At 42.3% G+C, this 22948-nt stretch overlaps 2 protein-coding genes across 5 annotated transcripts in view; both read right to left on the bottom strand.

Annotated features, from left to right (window-relative positions):
* LOC121950393 (neural-cadherin-like) overlaps nucleotides 1-7524 on the bottom strand; it is a 95314-nt gene extending 87790 nt beyond the window's left edge. For 2 of the 3 annotated variants that reach the window (XM_088080039.1, XM_042496378.2), the window contains exon 1: nucleotides 273-2041. In XM_088080039.1, coding sequence (XP_087936165.1) covers nucleotides 273-1272 — 1000 coding nt within the window. In that variant the 5' untranslated portion in view covers nucleotides 1273-2041. Of the gene's footprint in view, nucleotides 1-272; nucleotides 2042-3802; nucleotides 3938-7410 lie in introns of those variants that run through there. The other variant, XM_088080040.1, reaches the window with a different exon arrangement.
* Nucleotides 7525-8513: 989 nt separating this feature from the next.
* mtss1la (MTSS I-BAR domain containing 2a) overlaps nucleotides 8514-22948 on the bottom strand; it is a 30788-nt gene continuing 16353 nt past the window's right edge. The window contains exons 4-15 of one of the 2 annotated variants that reach the window (XM_042496271.2): nucleotides 20695-20779; nucleotides 20389-20480; nucleotides 20225-20299; nucleotides 16817-16974; nucleotides 16618-16725; nucleotides 15192-15289; nucleotides 12206-12338; nucleotides 11466-11540; nucleotides 11099-11254; nucleotides 10578-10739; nucleotides 10251-10416; nucleotides 8514-9981 (exon numbers count right to left, since the gene is read on the bottom strand). In XM_042496271.2, the coding sequence (XP_042352205.1) occupies nucleotides 9170-9981; nucleotides 10251-10416; nucleotides 10578-10739; nucleotides 11099-11254; nucleotides 11466-11540; nucleotides 12206-12338; nucleotides 15192-15289; nucleotides 16618-16725; nucleotides 16817-16974; nucleotides 20225-20299; nucleotides 20389-20480; nucleotides 20695-20779 (2120 nt within the window). In that variant the 3' untranslated portion in view covers nucleotides 8514-9169. The remainder of the gene's footprint in view (nucleotides 9982-10250; nucleotides 10417-10577; nucleotides 10740-11098; nucleotides 11255-11465; nucleotides 11541-12205; nucleotides 12339-15191; nucleotides 15290-16617; nucleotides 16726-16816; nucleotides 16975-20224; nucleotides 20300-20388; nucleotides 20481-20694; nucleotides 20780-22948) is intronic. The other variant, XM_042496273.2, reaches the window with a different exon arrangement.

Genomic DNA, 22948 nt, shown 5'->3' with positions numbered 1-22948 from the left:
CACCTGTGGAATGAGGCTGCAGCTACACTGACAGCCCTGTATGGATATGATGAATATGTCAGGCCTGTTGAGAGGCTCCACCGATGAAGGGCGATGTGTCCAGATGGCAGCACAGTTTTAGGTGTGCATGTAATGCGCAGCATACCATTAAAATAGGGCATCATCCCCACAATGCATATAATTCCTTGAGAAAGGAGGCAGAGGGGGAGGGGAGGGGAGGGGGGTACATGACCTAACTTAAGTGCAGATTAATGGAGGAATATTCTACACACCTCGTTTGTCCTGAATCTTAACAGTGAGCTCCAGGAAAGGCTCTGTCTCCCTATCCAGCCTCCTGCTTATCGTGATATCTCCACTGTCGCGCCCCACGGTGACCGGAGAGCTCTCTGACTCCGGGTAAACCAACTCGTAGGCGGGTGACTGAAACCTGGCGGGACTCAGGCTCGTTATGACAGAGCCGATGTTGGCATCTTCGGACACGTTGAGGGAAACCACCGTGCCAGGGTCAAGCAGAGCCCGCGGCGACCGCCCCCCTCTTCCTGACCCCGCTAATTCAGCAGGACGCGTCGCCCACCGCTGTGGAGCAATAGTAACCACTACACCTTTACTGGTCAGAGGGGGCCAACCGTGGTCTCTGGCAAAAACATAAAATCTGAATTCAGAGGGGAGCCCCAGGATAGAGTCAACCAGCAAAACTTCCCCTGTTTTCGGGACAACATAGAAACTGCCATTTTTGGGGATGGAAATGTATGTCAACTCTGCGTTGTTGCCGCTGTCTGCGTCGACAGCCTCCAGCCTGTAAACCACACTACGGAGAGCAGTGGTGTCATCTAAAGTTATGTGAACGGTGTCTGCACTGCGAAAAGTCGGCTCGTGGTCGTTGGTGTCCAAAACGTCCACTTTTACCGAGGCAACCGCAAAAACGACAGACTCCGAGACGCAGGTCTGGCAACACAGACCCACGCTCAGCAGGTATTCTGAGCGAGCCTCTCTGTCCAAAACCCTGGAAGTTTTTAGCAATATATTCCCCCGTTTGTGGTGGGCGAAGGCGCGGAAATCTTCGCTGCCGTTCCCGTACAGTTTGAAGTGCATCCCGGAGACTGGGCACCATTTTTGCGCGTTGATGCGCCTCACCGGAATGCTCAGTCCGTTTACTTTAGAAGCCGCCGGGGAGTTCTCAAAAACATGCCCGTGAAAGAAAGGCAGTCGCTCCTGTGTTTGATATCCAGCAGCCGGCGTCAGAAGGCAGCATAACAAAACACCCCAAATCATGTTGGTGGCAAGTTATGTACCTCCAAGCGACTCAGGAGGGTTGGTGGAAAATCATTGAAAAAGAAAATAGAAACACTTGAAAAACATTCCCGTCATAGTTATCCCCGATATGATCCTTCCAGGAGACCCCTGTCAACTTAGAGCTTTTTCATCCTGAGAGATCCGTCATTTGGCTCCATGCAGCACGGCTGCGTGCGGCCAGTCACCAGCGCTGCAGGCAGTTTGGCGGTGTTCGTACCCAGCGTTCAGCACCAGAGCACCGGACAGCGCCAAGCGCGGGGGCGTGGCGGCGCACGGGGACGGAGCTCCTCGGTGAACCCCACCCTGTGTACTGGTCAGGAGGGTCCCCGCCTCAAACCTCTCCGCGCCGGCTGAGCCTGTGAACACGCAGTGCCTTCCCAGCTGTGTGACACCGACTGCCACAAATCCGCTCTCAGCGTGAAGACTGTTGATCGAGAGACCAATCAGTCATCCCTCATGTCCAGAAAAAGTCGAGTAAACACACATCCCTCCCTTTTACGCTCTGTCTGGAAACATTTTGGCTCCAGTGAAGCTGTCAGGGCTGCCTTGCTCAAGAACACTTCCACAGTATTTTGTTGTAGATGGAAATCACTCCTGCACTGTACTCATCTTCCCTCTGCCTGTCTGAGCCTGAAATTTCTATTTAAACTTTAGGTGACAGTCCCTACAATGGACTGCATTTCTACAATCACATGTTCACACAATCACATTTCTGCAAAAAAAATGCATCAATGTAAATTCAATTGCCAAAACCTGGGCTGTTAAACTATGTAAACATGATTTAAAACAGCCCTGGCTGCGTAGCTCCATGCGTCTTTGCTGCCGCTGCTATATGCACAGTTCAAATTAACACTGTCACACTGATTTCTCTTCTCTTCCCTTCCCACTCTGCTACAGCCTGCTGAGCACCCAGGGCACTCTAAACCTAATCTGTAGGTGTCTGCTGCTAATTCCCACAGACTGCACACTTCCAATTCCCCTCACTCCTCTGACAAGTCAGATGACTAAATATTACATGGACTGGAAGGCTCTGAATTGTCAAAAAGATAAGGAAATAATGGGCTAGAGAGCACGGCTCCACGCTCTGTTGAATTTGTCTCCCATGTCATGTCAACCTTTACTTTAGACACGCATGGATCAATATTCATATGCATTAAGGCTGTGATGTTTGGCTGGACCTGTGAGTCATTGCCATTCCTCCGCTCATACATAGGCTACATTTGTATTCAGTTTGGAAACTCGTTAAAGCTCCCGCTGAAAGATCCTTATCAATTTGCAACCACAATCCATCACTGCAATTTTAGCCGAATCCACTCTCTGCAGTAAACTGTTCTTTTCAGGCAATAACTCCGGTAACTGGCGGTGAGCCCCCAGACAATTTTGAATCACAGCCTGCAGCTGGAGCACAAAGCTCATATTAGTTGATCGCTGTATTCTTTTACGCGGTGCAAGCTGCGGGCTGTGTCACCACGACACATGAGCCATCCCACCCTCTCTGGTGTTTTTACAATCTCTGACCGGAGGAGGCATTTCAAAATATGTGCACCAAAATAGCCTCAGAGCAAAATATGACAGGGAGCCTATTGATGGGAGATGACCTCATGGACCATTTAAGGTGAAATTTTCATATCTAAGTACTGTCTGCGAGGACCCTGCGTTCTCCATTCTGCTCTGTAACTTCTCTTTGAACTTCCTGAGTGCTTAATGAATGCAAATCAAATCCTGTCTTTTATCATGTTGTCTCACATGGTGAAATTCACCATGACTGCCAGCACTGGAGATAGCTGTAGCAAAGGCTAATTCAATCACAGGGCCAGGCCAGAGTGTGAGGCGTAGTTTACTTGAGGGTTGCGGCAGTGATCCACTGAGATGAAACACCAACATACACCGCATAAAAACAACAAAGCTGTAATGAATTTTTAAAAAAAAATTAAAAATCATGAAACGGTCTCATCATCCCTCTTCTCCAACAGATAACCAAGAGCTGCAGGGCATTAAAGAAAGAAATCTCAGTCAAGAAAGCAGCCGCCGAACATTAGAAAGCTTCATGCTTACTTAATGAATAATTGACCGAATCCATTCCCATCACTCAAACAGAGGCAGACGTAGCTTCTGAAGGCAAAGGTTGCAGCCTTGTAGCATTTAAAACATTCTACCTTTGTGTATGTGCTCCTCAGAGACAAGGAATAACAGGATATGGGGGAGGTGGAGTCTCATAAAGTACCTTGTTTGTTCTGTTTATTCTTCCAGGAAAAGTGGAGTTTAAAAAACACAAAACAGGAAGCGATGGAAGGCAGTGTTAACAGGATTTGGCACTAACATCATATAAAGGGCACTTTAAAATGTCTTAAAAATAGACTGCTCAGCAGAAGTCAGTGAAATAGTTGGCTGAAACAGGCAAAATTAATAAAAGAATGACAGGACAATTAAAACGGATGACTAAGCATCCGGCTTGCCGGTTGCTTTTCATGTGTGACCATTTATAGTGAACATCTATAGGAAATCTTACCTCATACGTTCTCCTGGAAGAACTGCAAAAAGCCATTTCTGGAAACGCCACGACAGGAGCAGCAGCTCTGTAGTGCCGTTCACTGTAGAGTTCCTGTGAATATGGGCCCCTCAGGACATTTTCCCTCATCACAACCTGAAGGCAAAAAGCATTTAGAGGAGCTGGATAAATATCAAGACAGTTCCCTCGTGTATTAGATACAGCTAATTAGATTTGATCTGTGATCCCCTTCAGGCACCTGCCACCTACTGTAGTATTTAAGCTGTGCCATAGAAACCAAAACTGTTTATTAATAGATGTATTAATCATGCGTGCAACCTGGTGCTGATTTTACCTTCACTAATAATAATGCAGTGAAGGTGCCATCAGGTTTTAAAAATGTCACTTGTGTCGAAAAACAGCGATGAAATAAAACCACCTAATTACCAAGCATATCTTTAGCCTATTACTTAAAATGCCATATCTCATAAGAGCCAAGGTTGGTTCATTGAAAGACTCAGTAAGTATAACAAAATGAGAACAACAGCAGCCACTTCGAAGGAAGAATCCCAAAATAGTTTAATGATTAATGCATGGACTGTTGTTTTGATAGAAACAAAACGCACAACTTCAGGGCCACATCTTGTCTGAGGAGCGCTTTTATTATATCTACATTCTGATTAGTAGAGCCCGGGGTCGCCCCAGTGATTAGCACACGAAGAAAGGTTCATTGATTTGAACAGTATCTCGTTGTAGCCTCCAACAATCACTACTTTCTATTAGCACATTAAAAGATTTCTCACATCATCAAAAGACACGGGAGGCAGTCACTGAAAAATAAAAGGCAGAATTTAAAAATCTGCATAGCTCGGTGTCCCTGTCGCTCTGCCCAACTAAGAGGCAAGATTTTTTTTTTTGAAAGAGGCAATGATGATGTTCTCTTTGAAACACATTTTAGAGAATTACCTTGGATGCACAATCTCAATTCTTCTCTCAGTTAATTATCCCAGCAAGACCCAGCCATTAGGCAGGTTTCCATTACTCGGCCAGTTCAAGGCTATGAACAAATAGTGCAAATTCAATAATGTGCTATTTATGAGGCTGAGAGGATTATGATGAGGGGCCCATTCAGGGAAGAATATGAAAAATACTGAAGGCTTCCAGAGCTGGGTAGATTTAAAGGTTCAGTGTGCAGGATTTAGGGGGATATATATCGGCAGAAATGGAATACAATATAATACGTATGTTTTCTTTAGCGTATGATCACCTGAAAATAAGAATTGTTGTATTTTCATCATACTAAGGCTCATTTATGCTCCCTCCATGTGCGAAACATATACATCCATATGAAACGTTGTAAACATCACTGCCCTCATCAATAGATGGCACTAGAGGGCAGAGTCAAACATTTTATACAACTACACACAAAGTAGGCAGCGTCGTAGACGGTAGTGGTCTGTGTGGCCTTTATATACATCCCAACATGTGATCAGAGAATTATTTTCACTATTTTCACAGTTTATTAGTGTTTATCATTATACACAATTAATTCAGTCTGTTCTGCCATTATTTAAATCTCTTTATCATCAGCTACAGTCGTATCTCGCTTTATTTATGCTACACTGCATCCATGATTTCCATTGGTGCTGCTCCATTTCGATGTATCCGTAAACTTTCGGAAAATATGCACAAATACAGACCAAATGAATGCAGAATACAGACAGAGGGCTCCATCCGTCTCCATATCCATCATTCAGTATAAATGAGCCCTCAGAATGAGCCGTTTGTATCAACAAAAGGAGCGAGTCCTCATCTACGGAGATCACCATGTTGCACTGCCATGTTTCTACAGTAGCCCAGAGCAGACAAACTCGAAACAGACCATTCGTATTTTCACATTTTCGCGTCGGCCACAGTAGTTGGAAGCCCCTCCGAGACCAGAGTGCCAGAAAAACACTGATTTTTTTTTAACATGAAACTGGTTTATTCAGTGTTTTTATGCATTTAAATCACCTGGTGTGTTTGTTTTGGAGAGGAAAAGACCTCTGCGGATAATCTGGCTCCAGGTAAAAACTTCCTGAACAATAAAGAAAATGCAGCTGGGAGAAGTTTTAGCTGCTTGCAATCTGCAATCCTCACTGCTAGATGCTATTAAATCTCCCTAAATCTTACACTCTGGACCTTTAACCATTTGAAACCTGAGCAAATTGGCTTAATTTCTTTCATCAAAAACATAGGCAGAGGGTGACAAGCAATTTAACAAGAAACAGCCCAAATGATAATAATATTATTTTTCATTTTTAATGCATTTTACATTTGGAACAAATCTCAAAGTGCTGCAAGATAAAACCATTAGTATAGAAATAACCATGCCAATAAGCATATTTAAAAGACATAAAAAATAGCAAGAAAATAGTAAAAAGTTAAAAGAAAATTACCTGTGAATATCTTTAAAGAGAAAGAAAAGTTATATGAATATATATATATATATATATATATATATATATATATATATATATATATATATATATATATATATATAATATATATAAAATTAAGAGAATTATAAAACATTTCAGACATTTTCCCCCATTTTTTGAGCACATCTAAATAATCCCCCCCAGCTAATTTTGCAGGAAATTTCTTGTGAAGTTGCTCATGCTTTTTCCCCTCTTTTTCTGTTTGTTTGTTTTTTGTTTGGAGAAATCAAGCCAGCGTCCTCGGATTTCATTGATTTCAGTGCTCATGAAAGGCGTCTGAATCTGGCACAAGAAAACTGGTGTCAAACCAGGTGGTGAAGGGTTAATAAACTCAATGTTGGTGGCCCTGCAGCATCTCCTACATGATTTACACATGAAAAAAAAAAACAAACCAAGACACCTCCACCCCTCATTACACCTGATTAGACCTCAGGATCCAACTGTCTGATCTTCATTATCTAGCTTTATACAGACCTTTTCAGCTACCAATTTTCTTTGTAAATCAGTGAGGACCGTCAGAGATGAGTCAGAGATTAAAATAGATCTGATATATTCCCCTCCATCTCAAAAAACCTTGCCCAACTCTTCCACTACTTCTAACTCTGTTGTTCTTTTCAGGGGCCTGCCTGGTAAGTGGCTTCTTAATAATAAGAGCAAATCTAAATGGACTTTGAGCTCATATATCACACAGTAGTGCCCTCCAATAGAGGTCTCTTTTTCAGGAGAGGAGCCCTGCGGTTCATCATCACTGTTGTCCAGAAGGGAAAAGCTTTACACAGTCAGTTTAGGAGTTGTTTTCCAGCAGGGCCAATCATTTAAAGAATAATGAGGGGGTTTAAGCAGCTCACAGGAACATAAATTTCACAGCCTGCTTCAGGATATGCGCTGAGAGTTTGTTTCACAAAATAAAAGCTACCAATACTGACCAACATGAAGGTATTCACAGCAAATTCGACTTAAATGTTGGCTTATATTTTGTTGTAAATCTCTCAACAGCTTGTGCAAAATATATATTTTGGTTCACGTCATTCAAGTGAGCAGATATAGTTTAGGCCTGTTCGTGTCTTTGTAAACATGCTAGCATACCGGTGTGTTGGCTCTCGCGGTGTAACATGTGGTTTCATCCTGGAGGTTGTAACACGTCCTTACCTCCTTCTTTTCTTCTTTATCCCGTTTATCTTTCATGTTTCCAGCCCGTAAAACATCTCCACGAAGGCATTTATGTCGATATCCTCCATTTCTGTTTCCCTTCAGCGCCTGTTAGTTCAGCCACAGTGGAGGGTCTCCGGCGCCCTCATCTGTCTCTTTAAAGCACTGCAGTGAACTCAGGGCAAAGTTAGAGTGAACCACAATTACCAGGAATAATAGATATAATTAGGTTTCAGATAAAACTACACTGCACAGAGGACTGGGAAACTATAATCACCGTAGTAGTGAACTAATAAAATACTGAGTTTAAGCGCAGTCTAAAATCTGAAGAAGAGAAAACTTCTGCGGAATTAAAATGATAATAAAAATACTAATCTAAAGGTGAGAAAGTAAAGGAGAGAGAGGAGGAACTTGAGAAAAAATCTGGTCAACTAATAAATGTTGTTACATACAGTAATAACTAGTACAAATACAGTAAACTATAGGGTAAATACTAGTAAAGTGGGACAATGGGAAAAGTGGGACAGTTAACCCTTTAAAACCTGGGCAAATTAATTTGATTTCTTTGCAAAAAAGCAAAAAACAAAAAACAACACAAAACACATGGAGATAAAGGCAATGATCCACCTGGAAGGATATTTACCACAACTTTTAAGAAATTAGTAAAACAAGTAAATGACCTAATGATGATTTTTTAAAGGGTGTGGGAAGGATATTAGAAAATTATCACAATAAAGAGAAAAATTATATAATTTATAGAAATTCTAATTATATTTTAAATTGTATTGCAAAAAAATGTACACGTTGCTTGGCTACCAAGTCAGACTCCAGCCTGCTTTTTAAACTGCAGAGATGCTGACAGCCATGCATTACTGGTAATGCACTGACAATGGATAATTGTCATTGTTGATGATTGTCCCCATTCATCCCCACTAAAAAAAAAGAAAAACTATCCCTTTAATGTTATAAAATATTTGACTGATTTTACTGATTAGGACTGTATGTCAGCAATCTAAAACTAACAGATTGTTTGCATGACTGACAACACGTAATAATTAATTTATTAATGAGGACATTGCTTTTTTTTGGATAAAGACAAGACATTTAACAGTAAAAAGCCTGTTTAATTGCAGAATATATTGACAGTACAGTACAGCAATAAAAACACTGCCATATTGCTCCTATTATACATGACTTACACAGCTGCTGTTTAGCTTATTAAACAAAAACAGTTTTACGGTACGTGTACAGTAATGATGAAAAACACAACATACAGACAGGCTCACAGAGCACTCTGCCCATCACTTTCCACTGACAGGTGGCTGTGTTAATTGAGAAAAGCACAATATTATAATAATCATAAGAGCAAGAACAAAGAACACAGAGCATTCGATCCCTACAGTGGTGACGTCCTCGTCACTGGGGCTGAAGGGACAAACTGGGCTGGAACAACTGGTCACACAGGGAGCAGAGATGCACAGCCACAAAGCCCACAGACGAAACCAAAAGAAAAGATAATGAAAACCAAAAAAAATATGGATTACTTTGCAAGTACGTAATACATACATGACATAAAATGACTTGACATAGTCCATGGTCACTCATTACTCTGAACTGGCCTTCATTCACCACATTACATCCTTCTTTTTTACATGTACCTCACTTCATGTATCACGAGTGCTGCTGCATTTCACCACAAAGCTTCAGTTTGTAAATAAGGGCACCAAAGCTGCTTCTTTACAGCCCTCTTCTCCATCAGCTACCGCAGAATTCTGGGAGCCGACCTGTCATCAGTCACTGCCTTGCGGAGCCTCACCCCCCGGCGTATAGACACCAGCATATCCTTATCCTCCTGGGTCGTAGATGATGGCTCCTGAGGCGCACACTGAGCTGGATCCCCTGGCAGTGGGCTGTGGAAAGGGAAGTGACCCTCACCGAGGGCGTGGGCGCTGGCTGCCAGCTCTCCTATCTTCTCCACCAGGCTGTGGCGGTTGGCAGCGAGCAGAGGGTCCTCCTCAGCGCTGTGGGCGGCCATGCCAGGGGCCTGCTGGGCATAAACGGTCCTGTCCGGCCCTCCTCCTCCGCCTCCACAGCCCCAAGCTGTGTCTGGGAGGCTCATCCGCTTTGGAGAAGCTCTCATGTAGTCACTAGCAGCTGGGTCGTCACCATACAGAAACTCCTCGCTGCCTGCGCGATGCTGGGACGGGCTTGCATACCCTGGCGAATCTGGCACTGTAGGGGTCTTAACTGGCACGATGGGAGGCCGGATGGGAATGGGGCCAGATGTGGATGGCGTGCGTCTCACTCCAGTTTTGGAGGATGGTGTCCGGCGAATGGTGGCGGTCCCTGAGGTGATGGCTCCGGAGCTGCTGCCCCCTGCACCGTTTGGAGTTCCCTGCAGGGTCTTACCTGCAGGCAGACCTGCTGTGCTGGCGGGTCTCTTGGTTTGGATCATACGGCGGTAGCTCTGAGCGATGTTACTGTGGCGCGGGATGGTGGAGGACTTGTCAAAGTCTGCCTGTCCTTCACTGTCAGCATCCCCGTTGAGGGAGTAACACTCATAATCAGAACCTAAAAGTGAGAGTGAGTCATGAGCATCTGTTTTTCCAGCAAATAATAGAGAACACTGACAAATAAATGTCTTAAGAGTTACATTACATTATTGCATGCAGTAATGAGCACTAAAGGCAAACTACTGCATTTTTCAAATGAAATATGAAAATTCCCATTAAAATATCATGGAAAAAATAGCAGGGAGATTCAGAAATACTGTGCTGTGCATGGATACAATATGTGCTTTTTCCCTGAGGGAGTGTGTGGCTGTTAATGGCCAGTGTTACCTTGTGAAGGTATGGTGTCCTCGGAGCAGGAGGGGGTGTTGGTCTGAGTGCTGTAGCCGCTGGAGTACTGCAGAGAGTCCCTGCTGCTCTTCTGCTGCTCCATACTCAAGCCTCTGGTCAGAACCATAGCCAGAGTACTGGCTGCTGGAGAGAGCGGCTCGCCATGCTGAGGCACGCACGTGCACACACACACACACACAGATAGACATGTGCTAAGTACATTAAGATTCCCACAAATTTACATATGTGATTCACCACATTACAACTCTTGAGACAGACAAATCTATGTGCTGACATTTATATTTTTACCCCATGAGGACTTCTTACCTTGGCTGCAATGGTTCCAGGGCCCATTCTCGCTCGGTGAGGATCATCTCCAGAGTACCCCAACGGACTGGGTGGAGCTTCCAGTTCTCTCATCTTATCCACAGACTCCCTCCTCCGCTGCAGAGTGCTGGCCAATGACGGTTCACAGGATTTGGCCCAGTCCTGCAGCAGACGGAACAATGAGACTGTCCTACAATCGTGCATCTCCGGTGTTTGCCACTCCACAGTCGTGCAAGTCAGTCAATCACGGAAGCTGCTGATTTGGCTCATGAACCGGTTAGATGTAGAAATGGACACTACATCAAGCTATGCAAGTGCTGTTAAATGACAGAGCCTCTCAGTTTAGTACAACTTTGTGAGGAAAGATTGCAAAACTGAGTGCGATGAGAAATAGCAAAATGGCAACTGTGGGGTTAATCTTTACATTAATGTGCATGAAAGCAATAAAAAGACAAGAAGCAAAGAAGCAACAAAGTTTAAAAAGAGAAAACCAAAATGTAAAATTGCAAATGAAAACAAACCTTCCAGCTAGGAACCTTTGATGTGGGTGAGGGGGTGTTGGATCCAGGGGAGTGGTTAAATGTGGGGGACGCAGGAAGTATGACAGAGAGAGGCCTGATGGTGCCAGTGTGAGAGAAAGCAGGGCGGAAGGTACCAAAGGATGAGCATGAGCCAAACTGCAAAACGGACAGATAAGTCTGAGTCAGAGTGCTCAACATCCATGAATAGTCGACGTCAAACTGCACCGCAGCTGTGAAGAAGAGCCCAACAGGCCTCTTTAATCTATACATAACAATGAGTGAAATGCACAGCACATTGTGTGCGTGTGCGTGTGTGTGTGTGTGTCCAATAAAGCAAATAGATTGGTGAGATGCATGCAGTACCAACCGCTGTGGGAGAGTTGCACTCGCTGACAGACTGGCAGGTTTCTGAAGCCTCAGAGGAGGCTGAGCTTGTTGATTTCTGGGAAAGGGAAGATGGAGTAAAAAGAAAAAGTGGAGGGTAAAGAGGAAATCGGGGAGAGAAAGGTAGGTGTGAGAGATGAGAGATGCACAGGAAGAAGTTGAGAGTTGGAGAAGATTATTGATGAGCTTTAGGAGGAGGGAGGTATTTTTATCCCTGAAGGGATCTATAGACCATAGCCTAGATCAGGTATAAAGTAGCCTGTAAGATCATTTATTCAAAAAAGAACATTGCATCAGTTGGTGTGCTGAGTGTGTTCTGTACACGAGACTGTTCAGACCGTGAGAGTCTGAATAACTTTATCAGTCCAATGGGAAAAAATTCAACATTTGCAACACAGAAAGCTCTATTGCAGCAAAAAGCTCTGACTGGGTTTGGTGGTCGAGCTACAGAGCTCTTATTGAGACATATGGCTTTTTGTCTGAAACGCAAACATGACGAGACTGAAAGTGCCAGATGGGAAAGGATTGTTAAAAAGAGGGAACTGCTGTAGATTTATCGTGACAAGAAAGTGGTGCAGTTTCTGTGTCCTCCTGCCCTGCAGCATTACTGCCTGAGGAATCTCTGGAGCTAACAAGTCTACTGTGTGCCTTGTTGCCTCCACAAAATCCCTTAGTTCCCCCTGATCAAAGAATAAACTTTAGCGTTTTGGCTGAGACTGTTACCTGGCTGGCGATGTCAGAGGGCATGGGTGACGGAGGCTTAGAGTGGGTGTTGGCGTCCTGGGAAACGAAGCCCGAGTCGTGGGAGGAGACGCTGCTGAGCCGGTGGGCTCCTGCTGAGGGCATCTGGAGGAGGCTGTTGACAGGATGTTACATCAGGATGTTGAAGATTTACCATGACTTAATGAAAACAAATCAGACAAGGAAAAAGGCGTTTGTGTTTCCTTTTAATGTAGCCTTTGCATTTACCGTGTGCTAATTAAATGAAAATCACATGTTAAATGAAAATTATTTAGCCTTTTGTTTTTTCAAAGACTTATTTATTTATTTAACATTAAGACATTACTTTTTTGCATTAGAGTTAAAAGTTCAGTGTGTAGAATTTGGTGCCCACTAGTGGTGAGGCTGCAGATTGTAATGAAGTGAATACCCCTCTTTTCACTCCTCCCTTTACCATCAGTGTAGACAACCTACAGCAGCCTTTACTTCAACGTGAAAAACACAAAAGGCCCTCTCTAATGCTAGTGTATAGTTTGATCATTTTGGGCTACTGTAAAAACATAGCGGTTAATCATGGCAGACTCCGAGGAAGACAACCTGCTCCCTGTGTAGATGTGATTTTGCCTAACTCTAAGCTAAAGAAACAATCATTCCAGGGGATTATACACTAATAAAAACATTGTTATCCATATCATATTCCATTTCTGCCGATAGATTTTCCTTATCCTACACACTGGACCTTTAAATCACAAAACAGAAAACAAAATGAGGAGGTTTTTGCATTGCAGCAGAGAGCAGTGTACACCTGTCGATGCTAAATGCATTATGAGACGCAGGGGAATTTTCTTTTTAGAGAGAGAGATACATCATCCATGTCAGAATTAAAATTCAATCGACTGTCCAATCCAATTGGCGGCCTGACTATGGGCGGGGCTTAGTGTTGCTGATAGCAGCCGTGACAGACAGCCTTTCGCAATAAAAGCCTTCCCCAGCTGGCTGCAGGGACACTATACAGACTGACCATCTGGCACCCGAAGAACCTCTTTTAATGTGAAAGGCTGTCTGTTTGTGCAAGCAATTATAAGGTCCACCTATGGTCAGGCCCCCAAGCTGCGACTGGCTGCGTGTTTAATTTAGGCATGGACGATGCATCTCCCTCGCACCCCTTCATGAAAATTTAAGGCTTTGCATTTAGTACACTCACTGAAGCGCTATACACCTCTTTACTTTGTTTCCCGTGTTGCGATTTGATTTTAATATTTAATATTTTACTTTGCTTTTTCTCCTCGTTTCATTTATCTTCATTTGGGCATCGTAAATCTTCCATGAAAACATATAGCATGCACATAAAACAGGATGCTATCAGGATTCTAGCATTCCCCCTCCTTATTTTGTTCTGAAACTTGTTATGGGAAGATATATGTGTAGGCCAAGGCAAAAAGGAGAACAAAAAAACTAAATAAAAAATTGATCACAAAAGCTGAGAGCATGAAGGCAGCCCTATGTGAAAATTCTAAATGATGCCATTCTTCTAATTTCAACGCATCAAAGAGCATCCAAAAGTTATCCCTCCTTTGATTTTTCTTTCCCTCTGAGCATTAACAGCTGTCTTTGTGCTTTTTGTCTTCTGGTTGTCATTCTCACTCAGCGCTGCTTCTCTTTATCACCCACGCATTTGAAAATGTGCAACTTGTGCTTCTCACCTTCCCTCTGCACTGCTCTCCCACACCTCCTCCTCCCTCGCTCTCTCTGGAATATATTTGAAGTTATCAGTTCTCCTCAATCTTCATCCTCTGGGATTAGACTTAAGTATGAGCTCCAAATTAAATATGACAAATTAAAAATGATTAACTACTAGACATTATCCTTATGCCCTTTTTCCCCACTCATTTGTCCTGTTAAGAAGTGTTTTTTTCTTCCTTTCTGCCACCAAGACCTTTGTCTCTTGATCACAAGTTTTTAATTTCCATATATCATTGAAAATCCTGTTACACCAATCTTGTGAGTTTCATTTTGCACCCACCAACTGAATCATGACATGCTTCTCTACATGAAGAGAAAATTCAATGACCTCCAGCTTTTCAAAAACCTTTAAAGGGCTCTGTGGATACACTGAAACATGCACAGCAGTCAAGATGAGGCTAAATTTGTTTCATTTGGGAGATTAAAGCTTTTTGTGGACTAGCCTTATTCTACTCCAAAAACATAACACTACCTGTGATTTAAAGCCTAAATCTACTTTCAAATTAGTCAATAAACAGTCAGTGGGTGTCTTCTGAATAAATATAGAACCCCAAAAATAGGCCACGGTGTTAACTGGTACAAACATCAGTGAGGTTCTCTTAGGAACTGTAATACTAATATGGAGGTGATAACTTGTGATACCAAGATTTGAAGTTTGTTTAACTCAACTGTTTATGCAAAAAAAAAAAGCTTGTTCCTTGACCTAGACAAGCACCTTTGACCCACATTTATAGACAAATTGTTGAACTATCACCATTTGACTTGCAAATTTGTGGATTTTGGTACTCTTGTTGGGCTCATGGCTGTCAGGCTGTAATGTTTCACTGCTTTGGTGTTAATCTGGCTGTAAGAAGCTTGAGAGCTGCAAATCTGCCAGGAGCAAGAGCTGAGAAGCTGGCAAGATATGTCATGTAGTGTGTGTCGGCACAGCTGCGACTCTAGCTTTGCAGGTGGGAGGGTGGGAGGGGTCACCTGCTCGCGTATTCATGACAACCTTAAATATTCAATTCGTCCTTTGCTGGTGTGTTAATATGTGAGTTTAAATCAAGAATGTGCATGCATGTTTACTCAAAAGAACATGACAGTTGACATCCAGCATGAAAAAAATTGAATATTAACAGCACATCTGACGCGGTGAATGACACAAAACATGTTGAACAGAGAACAAAGAGCAACAAAGCGTGTGTGTGTGACTGTGTGTGTATGACTATGTGTGAATGACTGTGTGTGTATGTAAAGGATGTACCTGCACATGCTGCTCTTCCTGGAGCCGGTGCTGCTGGGGGAGGAGGGAGGGGTCTGGTAGGACCAGCTATAGTCGGAGCCCTTCAGGTCTCGAATCACCTGCAATGACACATAATCATGTGGTGATGAGAGGTGGTGGAACTTAACTCAGTACATTTACTCAACTTCTGTAATTAAGTACAAGTTTGAGGTACTTATACTTTATTTGAGTATTAAAATCTCATGCAACTTCCTTATTCTACTACACTACACTTAGGAGAGAAATATTGGACTTTTTACTCTGCTATGTTTATTTAATTACTTGAATTACTAGTTACTTTAAGAATTAAGATTTTTATACAGAAACTATATGAAAATATGTAAGTGCAGCTGGTAGGATTAGTCAATTGTAAGAAAATTTATTAGCAACTATTTTCATCATGACTTGTCATTTTTTTCTGAAAATTATTTCATGGTTCCAGCTTTTCAATCATAAGGCAGCTTTTACAATGATCCATTATTTTTGTTTATTAAATTGATTTAATTTAATTTACTTTTAATACATAAATACATTTTTTTCTGATTTTACTTACATGCCTTTATTTAAATAACATTTCACTTCAGGACTTTTATTATTAACAATATTTTCACAGTGTGATATTAGTACTTTACTTAAGCAAGGATCTGAATGCTTCCTCTACCACTGGTGATGATACAGTGACAACAATAAAAACAGGTGGCCTTGCTTTTAAACAACTTAGGGGGAAAAAAATATAACAAATTATGCTTATTAATGACGACTTGAACATTTCTCAAGCTGTGGTGAGGGGATTAATTAATTGATTTTAGCGATATAAATGTATATGTGTAAATCATTCTATTTTTTTATTTTTCTCTTTTATGTTTAGAACTGTAAATGTTTAGATATAGGATGTATATGTCAATATAATTTTATTCTCTTTTATTTATTTATGTATGTATTTATTTATTTATTTCTAACTTTTATTTATACAGGTAAACTCATTGAGACACGGGGTCTCATTCTCAAGAGAGACCTGTTTCGGACAACATACAGTATAACAATTAGTCACAAACAGACAGATTTATCAATACAGTACATAAACAGTTAAGTGAAAGTGCCAAGTTGAAGCAGATTAAAATACTAAATGCAGGAAAAATTTCCAAAGATGCTGCAATCTTAAATATTGCATTAAATGTTGCAATATTAAAGGGGCAGCATTAAATACATTTGTATCCTTCTTCTTTTCGCACATGTAAACTGAGGCAGTTGTGGATGCCATTTATCGTATTTTTCTCTTCTTTTTGTTATTCATATGTTTAATTGTTTTTTTTTTTTTTTTTTTTACATGTTTGAAAAAAAGACATCAATCAATTAATCAAGTACACCATCGGCATTAGTAGACTCAGTAGTATTACAACTCTGTTACCTGCTCACTGGCTGGTGGCAGCTTGTGTGGGTCTTCGGTCAGCATGGTGAGGTCATCAACAATGGGCTGTAAATGTGTTATCTCTCCTAGCATGGCAATTTCTACATTCTGGGGGGAAAAAAACATGTTGGATTGAATTAAACAACTGCTACAACAACAGCAAGAGCAAGTTAACGCACATCTGCAAAATGCTCCTCACCACCACAGGCTGCAGCAAGTTAATGAATGTACAGTAGCGCCCTCTCTCTTCCAGGAGCGCTCTGCGCACCGCCTGCTTCTCTGTCTCCTCCATCAGCAGGTACAAGTCACTGACATCCTGCATGGCACTGTCCAGCTGAGGGCGTAGATTACCCCGGCCTGTGTAAGGCAAAGCAAGGGTGCAGAGAGACAGAAGAAGGGAGGGAGGATGGAGCGAAGGAGGAAAGAGGTGATGAGAGGTTGAGTAGAGATAGATGAGGATGAAGAGAGATTGGGAATTTGAGGGGCGGGTGATAATTAAAGGAGTGACATAAAGGAGAAAAGTGTGCAGAGTTCAGGGAGGAGGGAAAGAGTAAAAAATGACAGATGATTACAACACATAATGATAAACTGCTTCTGTGCAGGAGGTCAACGCACTGACAAACATAACACTAAAATGGTTCATGTGCATGGGAATGAAACATGTCATCGGTTGTGAGTTGATGCAAAGCAACTGGTGGTGACTTGTAGGGTCTGAAATGGATGCGATTAGATACACAAAAGTAAACAGGATGAGTCTGCAAACCAAAACGACGCTAGATGATGGATGAAGGAGGGCAAAAGAATAGAGGGATGCAATGACAATAACCATGGAGATGCCTCTGTCACTGTGACTGCATGATTTACCCAAACGTACACTGCCAGGTTAAAGTTTTAAACCCCCTACAGCAGGAATGTCAAACTCATTTTAGTTCAGGGAGATTCAGCCCAATTTGATGTGAAGTGGCCCAGACCAATGAAACCATAAAATATAAAACAGATTTTGATACAATAAAAATGCTTGGTTTTCAGTGTGGGTGTAGTTGGGCCTTGTGTTTGACACCCGTGCTCTACAGTATATCTTTGCATAATTGGTTCAATCGCAAACAATGCACTCACTGTAACCATCGTACTACTTGAGGGAATATAGTTTTGAGAAAATTGTTTTCAGATTTGCTGTGTCTGCTTTGCCACCATCACAATCACTCTTAACAGCGCTCTAATTGCCGTTGACAGGCAGCAACCGGTATACTTGTTTTACTCCTGTCTATATGTTTAAAGCACATCAGCTTAATTGGCTGATCTCTCTGCGCACCAGCATTTAATATGACAGTGATTAAATTAAGAGTCCCCATAAGGATCTGACAGCTTGCCAATTAATAGTTACTTAAAAACAGAAGTTTAGGTTTGTGGTAGTTCACGGTTAGCTCATCGTGGAGTCAAATGTCAGCTCGTGACAAAGAAGCTATAATTACTCAGTGGAATGAAAGACTGTCTAACAGATAAGTTGCCAAAAATTGTCAGTTTCTTAGTCCGTTATAAGGCTTTAGAAAATGGAAAGGCTACATTTAAACAAACTGGTGCAAGGAGCTAACAAATGTAAGATATATTTATGCTATGTGCCATTTCTCAACTGGCATTTTTCATCAAAGACATTTTGACATGTCACAGTAGGAAAAGCAGCGGCTTAAATAATAAAATGGATGAAGACTGAATTCCATTTAGCTGCTTGAGTTTCATGGACCTGCTATTGTGAACACTGAGCTGTTATTAACGTCATTAATAACAGCTGAGCTATCCCTGCCACGACCCATGGCCTGTTCACTTATGCCCATGTATTACTTATTATTACATTCTTTAATGTTAAGATATTTACAATGAGTGCATTGATTTAGGTTAGGATAAAGGAACAGTTTGACATTTTGGGAAACTTGCTTTCTCGCCAAGAGTTCCATGAGAAAACGCATAACTCTCTGCCATCTATAAAACTACAACTAGCAGCCTTTTAGCTTAGCTTACGATTAAGACTAGAAACGGGGCGAAACAGCAAGTTAGCCTGCTAACCCAAATCACAGCAATGTGTTGTTTTTACACACGTTTGGATCAAGAGAACAAATATAACCGGAGAAACAACTGATACTAGTTAGCTACACAGAAACATCTCTGTTTAGACTTTACAGTGAAGTTATCAGAAATGTTTAGGGATACAACGATTTTATTCTGGGCCGATATCAATGTTTAAAATAAAAATAGGGCTGACAACTAATACCAATATTTTTTTTGTTGTTTATTTTGACTTTATTGCATGTTACTGAGCCAGGGAAACAAAGGACTCTTAATTACACACACACATATATATGTATATTAACTGTTTGAGGTCATTCAGTCTTTCATTACCTTTGAATGAGCACAAATTCAACCAAATGTATGAAACAACCTTTCTTTATGTGAAAAAAATTACTTTTAGAAAACAACTGCATCAAAACCCTTTTTTACTCTCTATAATATATCATAATTATATCTCTTTCAGAAATGCCCAGCCTTTGTGCTAAGCTAAGCTAAATGGTTGCTGGTGGCAGCTTCATATCTGCCATACAGGAGAGTGGAATTGAAGCAGAACTATGCCCATTTTAAAAATTCATACATGTTATTCTTACAGTCTAAGAGAGTCAAAAAATATTAGTTAACATGAACAACTATCCCCCAATTCCAAAAACCAGAGTGCTGAAACTAAAATCTGTGATATAATCATTTATAAAGTCTGCAGCTGCTCCGTAGACATTGCATGGTGAAAGATGACGAAGGATGACTTTATACTTGATGACATCACACGCTTGAGACTTACTTCTCTGGTTTCTGGCTTTGAGAGCAAGAAGCTCATGTTTCACAAATATTATCTAAATGTTCCTCAGCACTTGAAACAACATAACCTATTGGAAGCGGTGTTCCCATTTAATCTTCTCATCTAATTCTCAGCAAGAAAGCAAAGATGCATATTTCTCATGATGTCAAATCATTTCAATTCAACCAAAAATGTTAAAACAGCACAGGGTTTTCTTTGGCTGGCAGTTTGATGTAAAAGACTACGGAGCCTTTGAAAACCATGTATGTCATGAAGTTCTCAAACAGGGCAAAGCACAGCAAACATACCTAGGAGCTCTACAGCCAGGTAACATAGCCAGAAATAGAAAAGACATAGAGGGAGGGGTTGCAAGGACAAGCAGGGGGAGGAGAGACAGAAGAACAAGCAGTGTTAGCTGAATCAAATCAAGGCACATTGCATGTTTATGAGCAGCCCGTACCACTGGAGTACAGTAAATCCTGTATGAAAATAGGAGTGTAATTACAACCAGCAGTAGGGGCTAATGCAAGCACAGGCAGGAAAAAGGATCATTTCTTTGATTTATAAGGTAGTAGGTAACAAATCATCCAAAAGCTGGAAAGGAGCCTTTGAAAGTGTGCCAGGCTTTTTGATTTGTCATGTCTGATTCTACACTCTAGATGGCGCCAGCCAAGCAGACTTCATCAATATCAGCCCTAAAATCTAAACAAAGTAGTGTGAGGTATTCTATTAAACAGGTGCATTGCATTTGGGGAAAGTCTCTCTCACCTTTTCTTGCTTTTTTCTGGAGTTTGATGGTATCTAGCGACTTCCTTTTGATTTCCTGACGAGACCGCTTGTATTCTGTGGAGAGCAAGTCAAATATATAAATTTCTTGTCAAAACGCAGCAATCACAGAGTGAATTTGGAGTCTGTGTTTCCTGGTTGTTCACCTTTGGCATGGTCTTTGTCCAGCTGATTGGCTGTCTTCTTCCATTCCTCTATCCTGTCCTGCAGTGGCGTAACCAGGCCTTCCATAAGAGCACTGCGGCGACGAGGAGACACAGCATGACAAGCGCGAGTGAGAGGCATAGCAAATAGATTTATTTCCATGGCACAAAAACACTCAGTGAAGAGTGGCAAAGAGGAAGGTCAACAAAGATGCGATGGGACTTGGGAACACAATAATCCCTCAAGGCAAGAGTAGAGAGAAAATTGCAGTGGAGGGTGAAAATAAAGAAAACCCAGGTGACACTTACTTGGTAAAGTGGCGTAATTTTGCCTCAATGCTGCGGTGTCGCATGCACATCCTTGTCAGAGCTGAGCCGACGTCCCTGGTGGCACCTTGGGCAAGACGAAACAAACAAATTGTCAGCCACGTTATAAGAGGTTGGCGTTACAAATCACACATGCCTCTTGGCCTAGAAAAATATGATTTCGTATGAGGAGTCGTAACACATCAGCAGAGCATTTTAGAAGGTCTAATTCTCTCCTGTCAGATGGATTTATCAAGGTGTTTGTTTTTTTCACTGCTGGTGGCTGCAGGCGTTTCCAGCTGCAGCCACTAGGTGGACGAGTGCTGATTGTAAAAGCAGAGCCCATAAATGTCACATTTGTTTGGGGAAAGCAAATGTGTCACAGGAAACTCTACACTCTTCACAAAACATGGATTTTCCACTTCAACCCTTCAAAGATTGCGTGCGTGATTCTCACCACAGTGTAAACAACAGCTTGTGTGAACTGGTTACTGTACTTTTCATCTCCTCTGAAGTGTAATTAAATGGGGTTTTTCAGCCCCTAAAGCCCAGGCTGGCCCACTGTCTCACGGATGGTTCACAGGCCGGTGTAATATGTGTTAGCACTGATCCGGTTGTAATCTGGGCCACATAGGGCTAATCTGAGGGTCTCTCGCCAAACACACACACACACACACACACACACACACACACACACACACACACACACACACACACACACACACAGGAAGGAGAGTGCAGCAGCAGACAGGCCTTGCAGAGCAGAGGCATGCACGATTGTATTTGTGCTCATGAATGATTTTCGGAGCTCGTGTGCCTAGTTTTGTGTGTGGACAGGTGGTGTGATTTACCAACCCCCCCACCCTTTCCGAAGTTCTCACCCCCTCTATCCTAGAGGAAAAAGGAGGGAACACTGTAAGGGGATATCCCTCTATTCTTCCCTGCCTGCTCTGCCTTTCCTGTTCTCTGTTTTCTAAACACCATTCATGCAGGGCGGACAGAGAGAGAGAGGGAGAGAGAACACTTCAAAAACAGGCAGAGAGAAAGACTGACACACAATGTGAAACAAAAAGAAACACACGACTAATATAGCCGGACTGAAATCAGATACAGAGTAAGGAATGCTCCACATGGTTGTCCGGGGAGATCTGTTCTATTTTCCAGTTATCACATAAAGAAAGTAGGTTAGCGTCTCCAGCTGATATCGCTTCACACTGCCAGTTCAAAGACCATCTCACTCCACCACTCGGCTGTCAACATCAGTGACAGTTGCACCCGTTCAAAGACACCGAGTAACAAATCTGGACTCAAATCTCACCGAGACATTTTCTTCGGGGCAGATGTAGAATAACTTGAGTGTGTTGAAGGAGAGGAAGTGAAGGCTGTTCTGTGTCTACACTGCTTTTCTAGGTGACTGGGAGAGAGGGGAGGGTTAGAGGTCATCCAGCTGTATCACATGCAGGCGTTAAAACACCAGCAGGAAGTGATTGAGTTTAACATGTGGAACCGATAGCTCTTGCTATAAATAGCGAAAGAGGTGTCCATCATTAAAGGACTGGTGTTGAGCGTCTGTCATTAACGGCCTCCATCCTGAGTGCTTCATAGAGCCAAGTGTTTAGATATAATGAGAAACGTGCACAGGGGACACGTGTGCACAGGTTATGCATCTCTCCTTTTTGACTTTCTCCTCTTAAAAGCATTACGGGAGGCGTCCACAGCTGCAAATCAGCTCTAGCAGGATGGAGAGAGTCTGAAGGAGAGAGAGTGGGAGAGGAAGAGAAAGAGGAGGGAGGGAGGGAGAGGGAGTAATGTGGGCCCTTTTATCTATATAACAGACCTTCCCAATGTCACTGTCAGGCAGTGAGAGCCCCAAACCCCCACTCTCATGTCCCATCCACACCTGCCAATTTCTCTTCCACTCCCCTCCTCTTCCTCTCCCGTCTCCTCTTCACCTCCTCCCCCTCCCAGAGGGGGGGATCAGCTGACAGCTACATCCTGGGGAGGTCCAGAGGCTTCCTGCCCGTGTCCAAGAGCCTTGCTGGCCTCTGGCCTTGTCCGGATGAACAGGGCTGCAGTGATTCCCTTCCAATGCCTCCTGCATGCATTTGCAGGCATGTGACAAACACATACAAGCTGGGAGGAAGGTTTGGATCGAGATTTTATGGATTTCAAACTGAAAAAAAGAAAGAATGTCCTTCCATTCATCCTTCACGAGGGATTCCTCCTCTGTTTCTTTCTTTTCCTTTTTTCTACATTT

The sequence above is a fragment of the Plectropomus leopardus genome, chromosome 7 (assembly GCF_026936395.1).
Source record: "Plectropomus leopardus strain MGB_pleo_1.0 chromosome 7, ASM2693639v1, whole genome shotgun sequence".
In the NCBI taxonomy this organism is placed as follows: domain Eukaryota; kingdom Metazoa; phylum Chordata; class Actinopteri; order Perciformes; family Serranidae; genus Plectropomus; species Plectropomus leopardus.
Note: the sequence above shows the minus strand (reverse complement) of the source record. Positions and strands in the feature narration are given on the sequence as shown.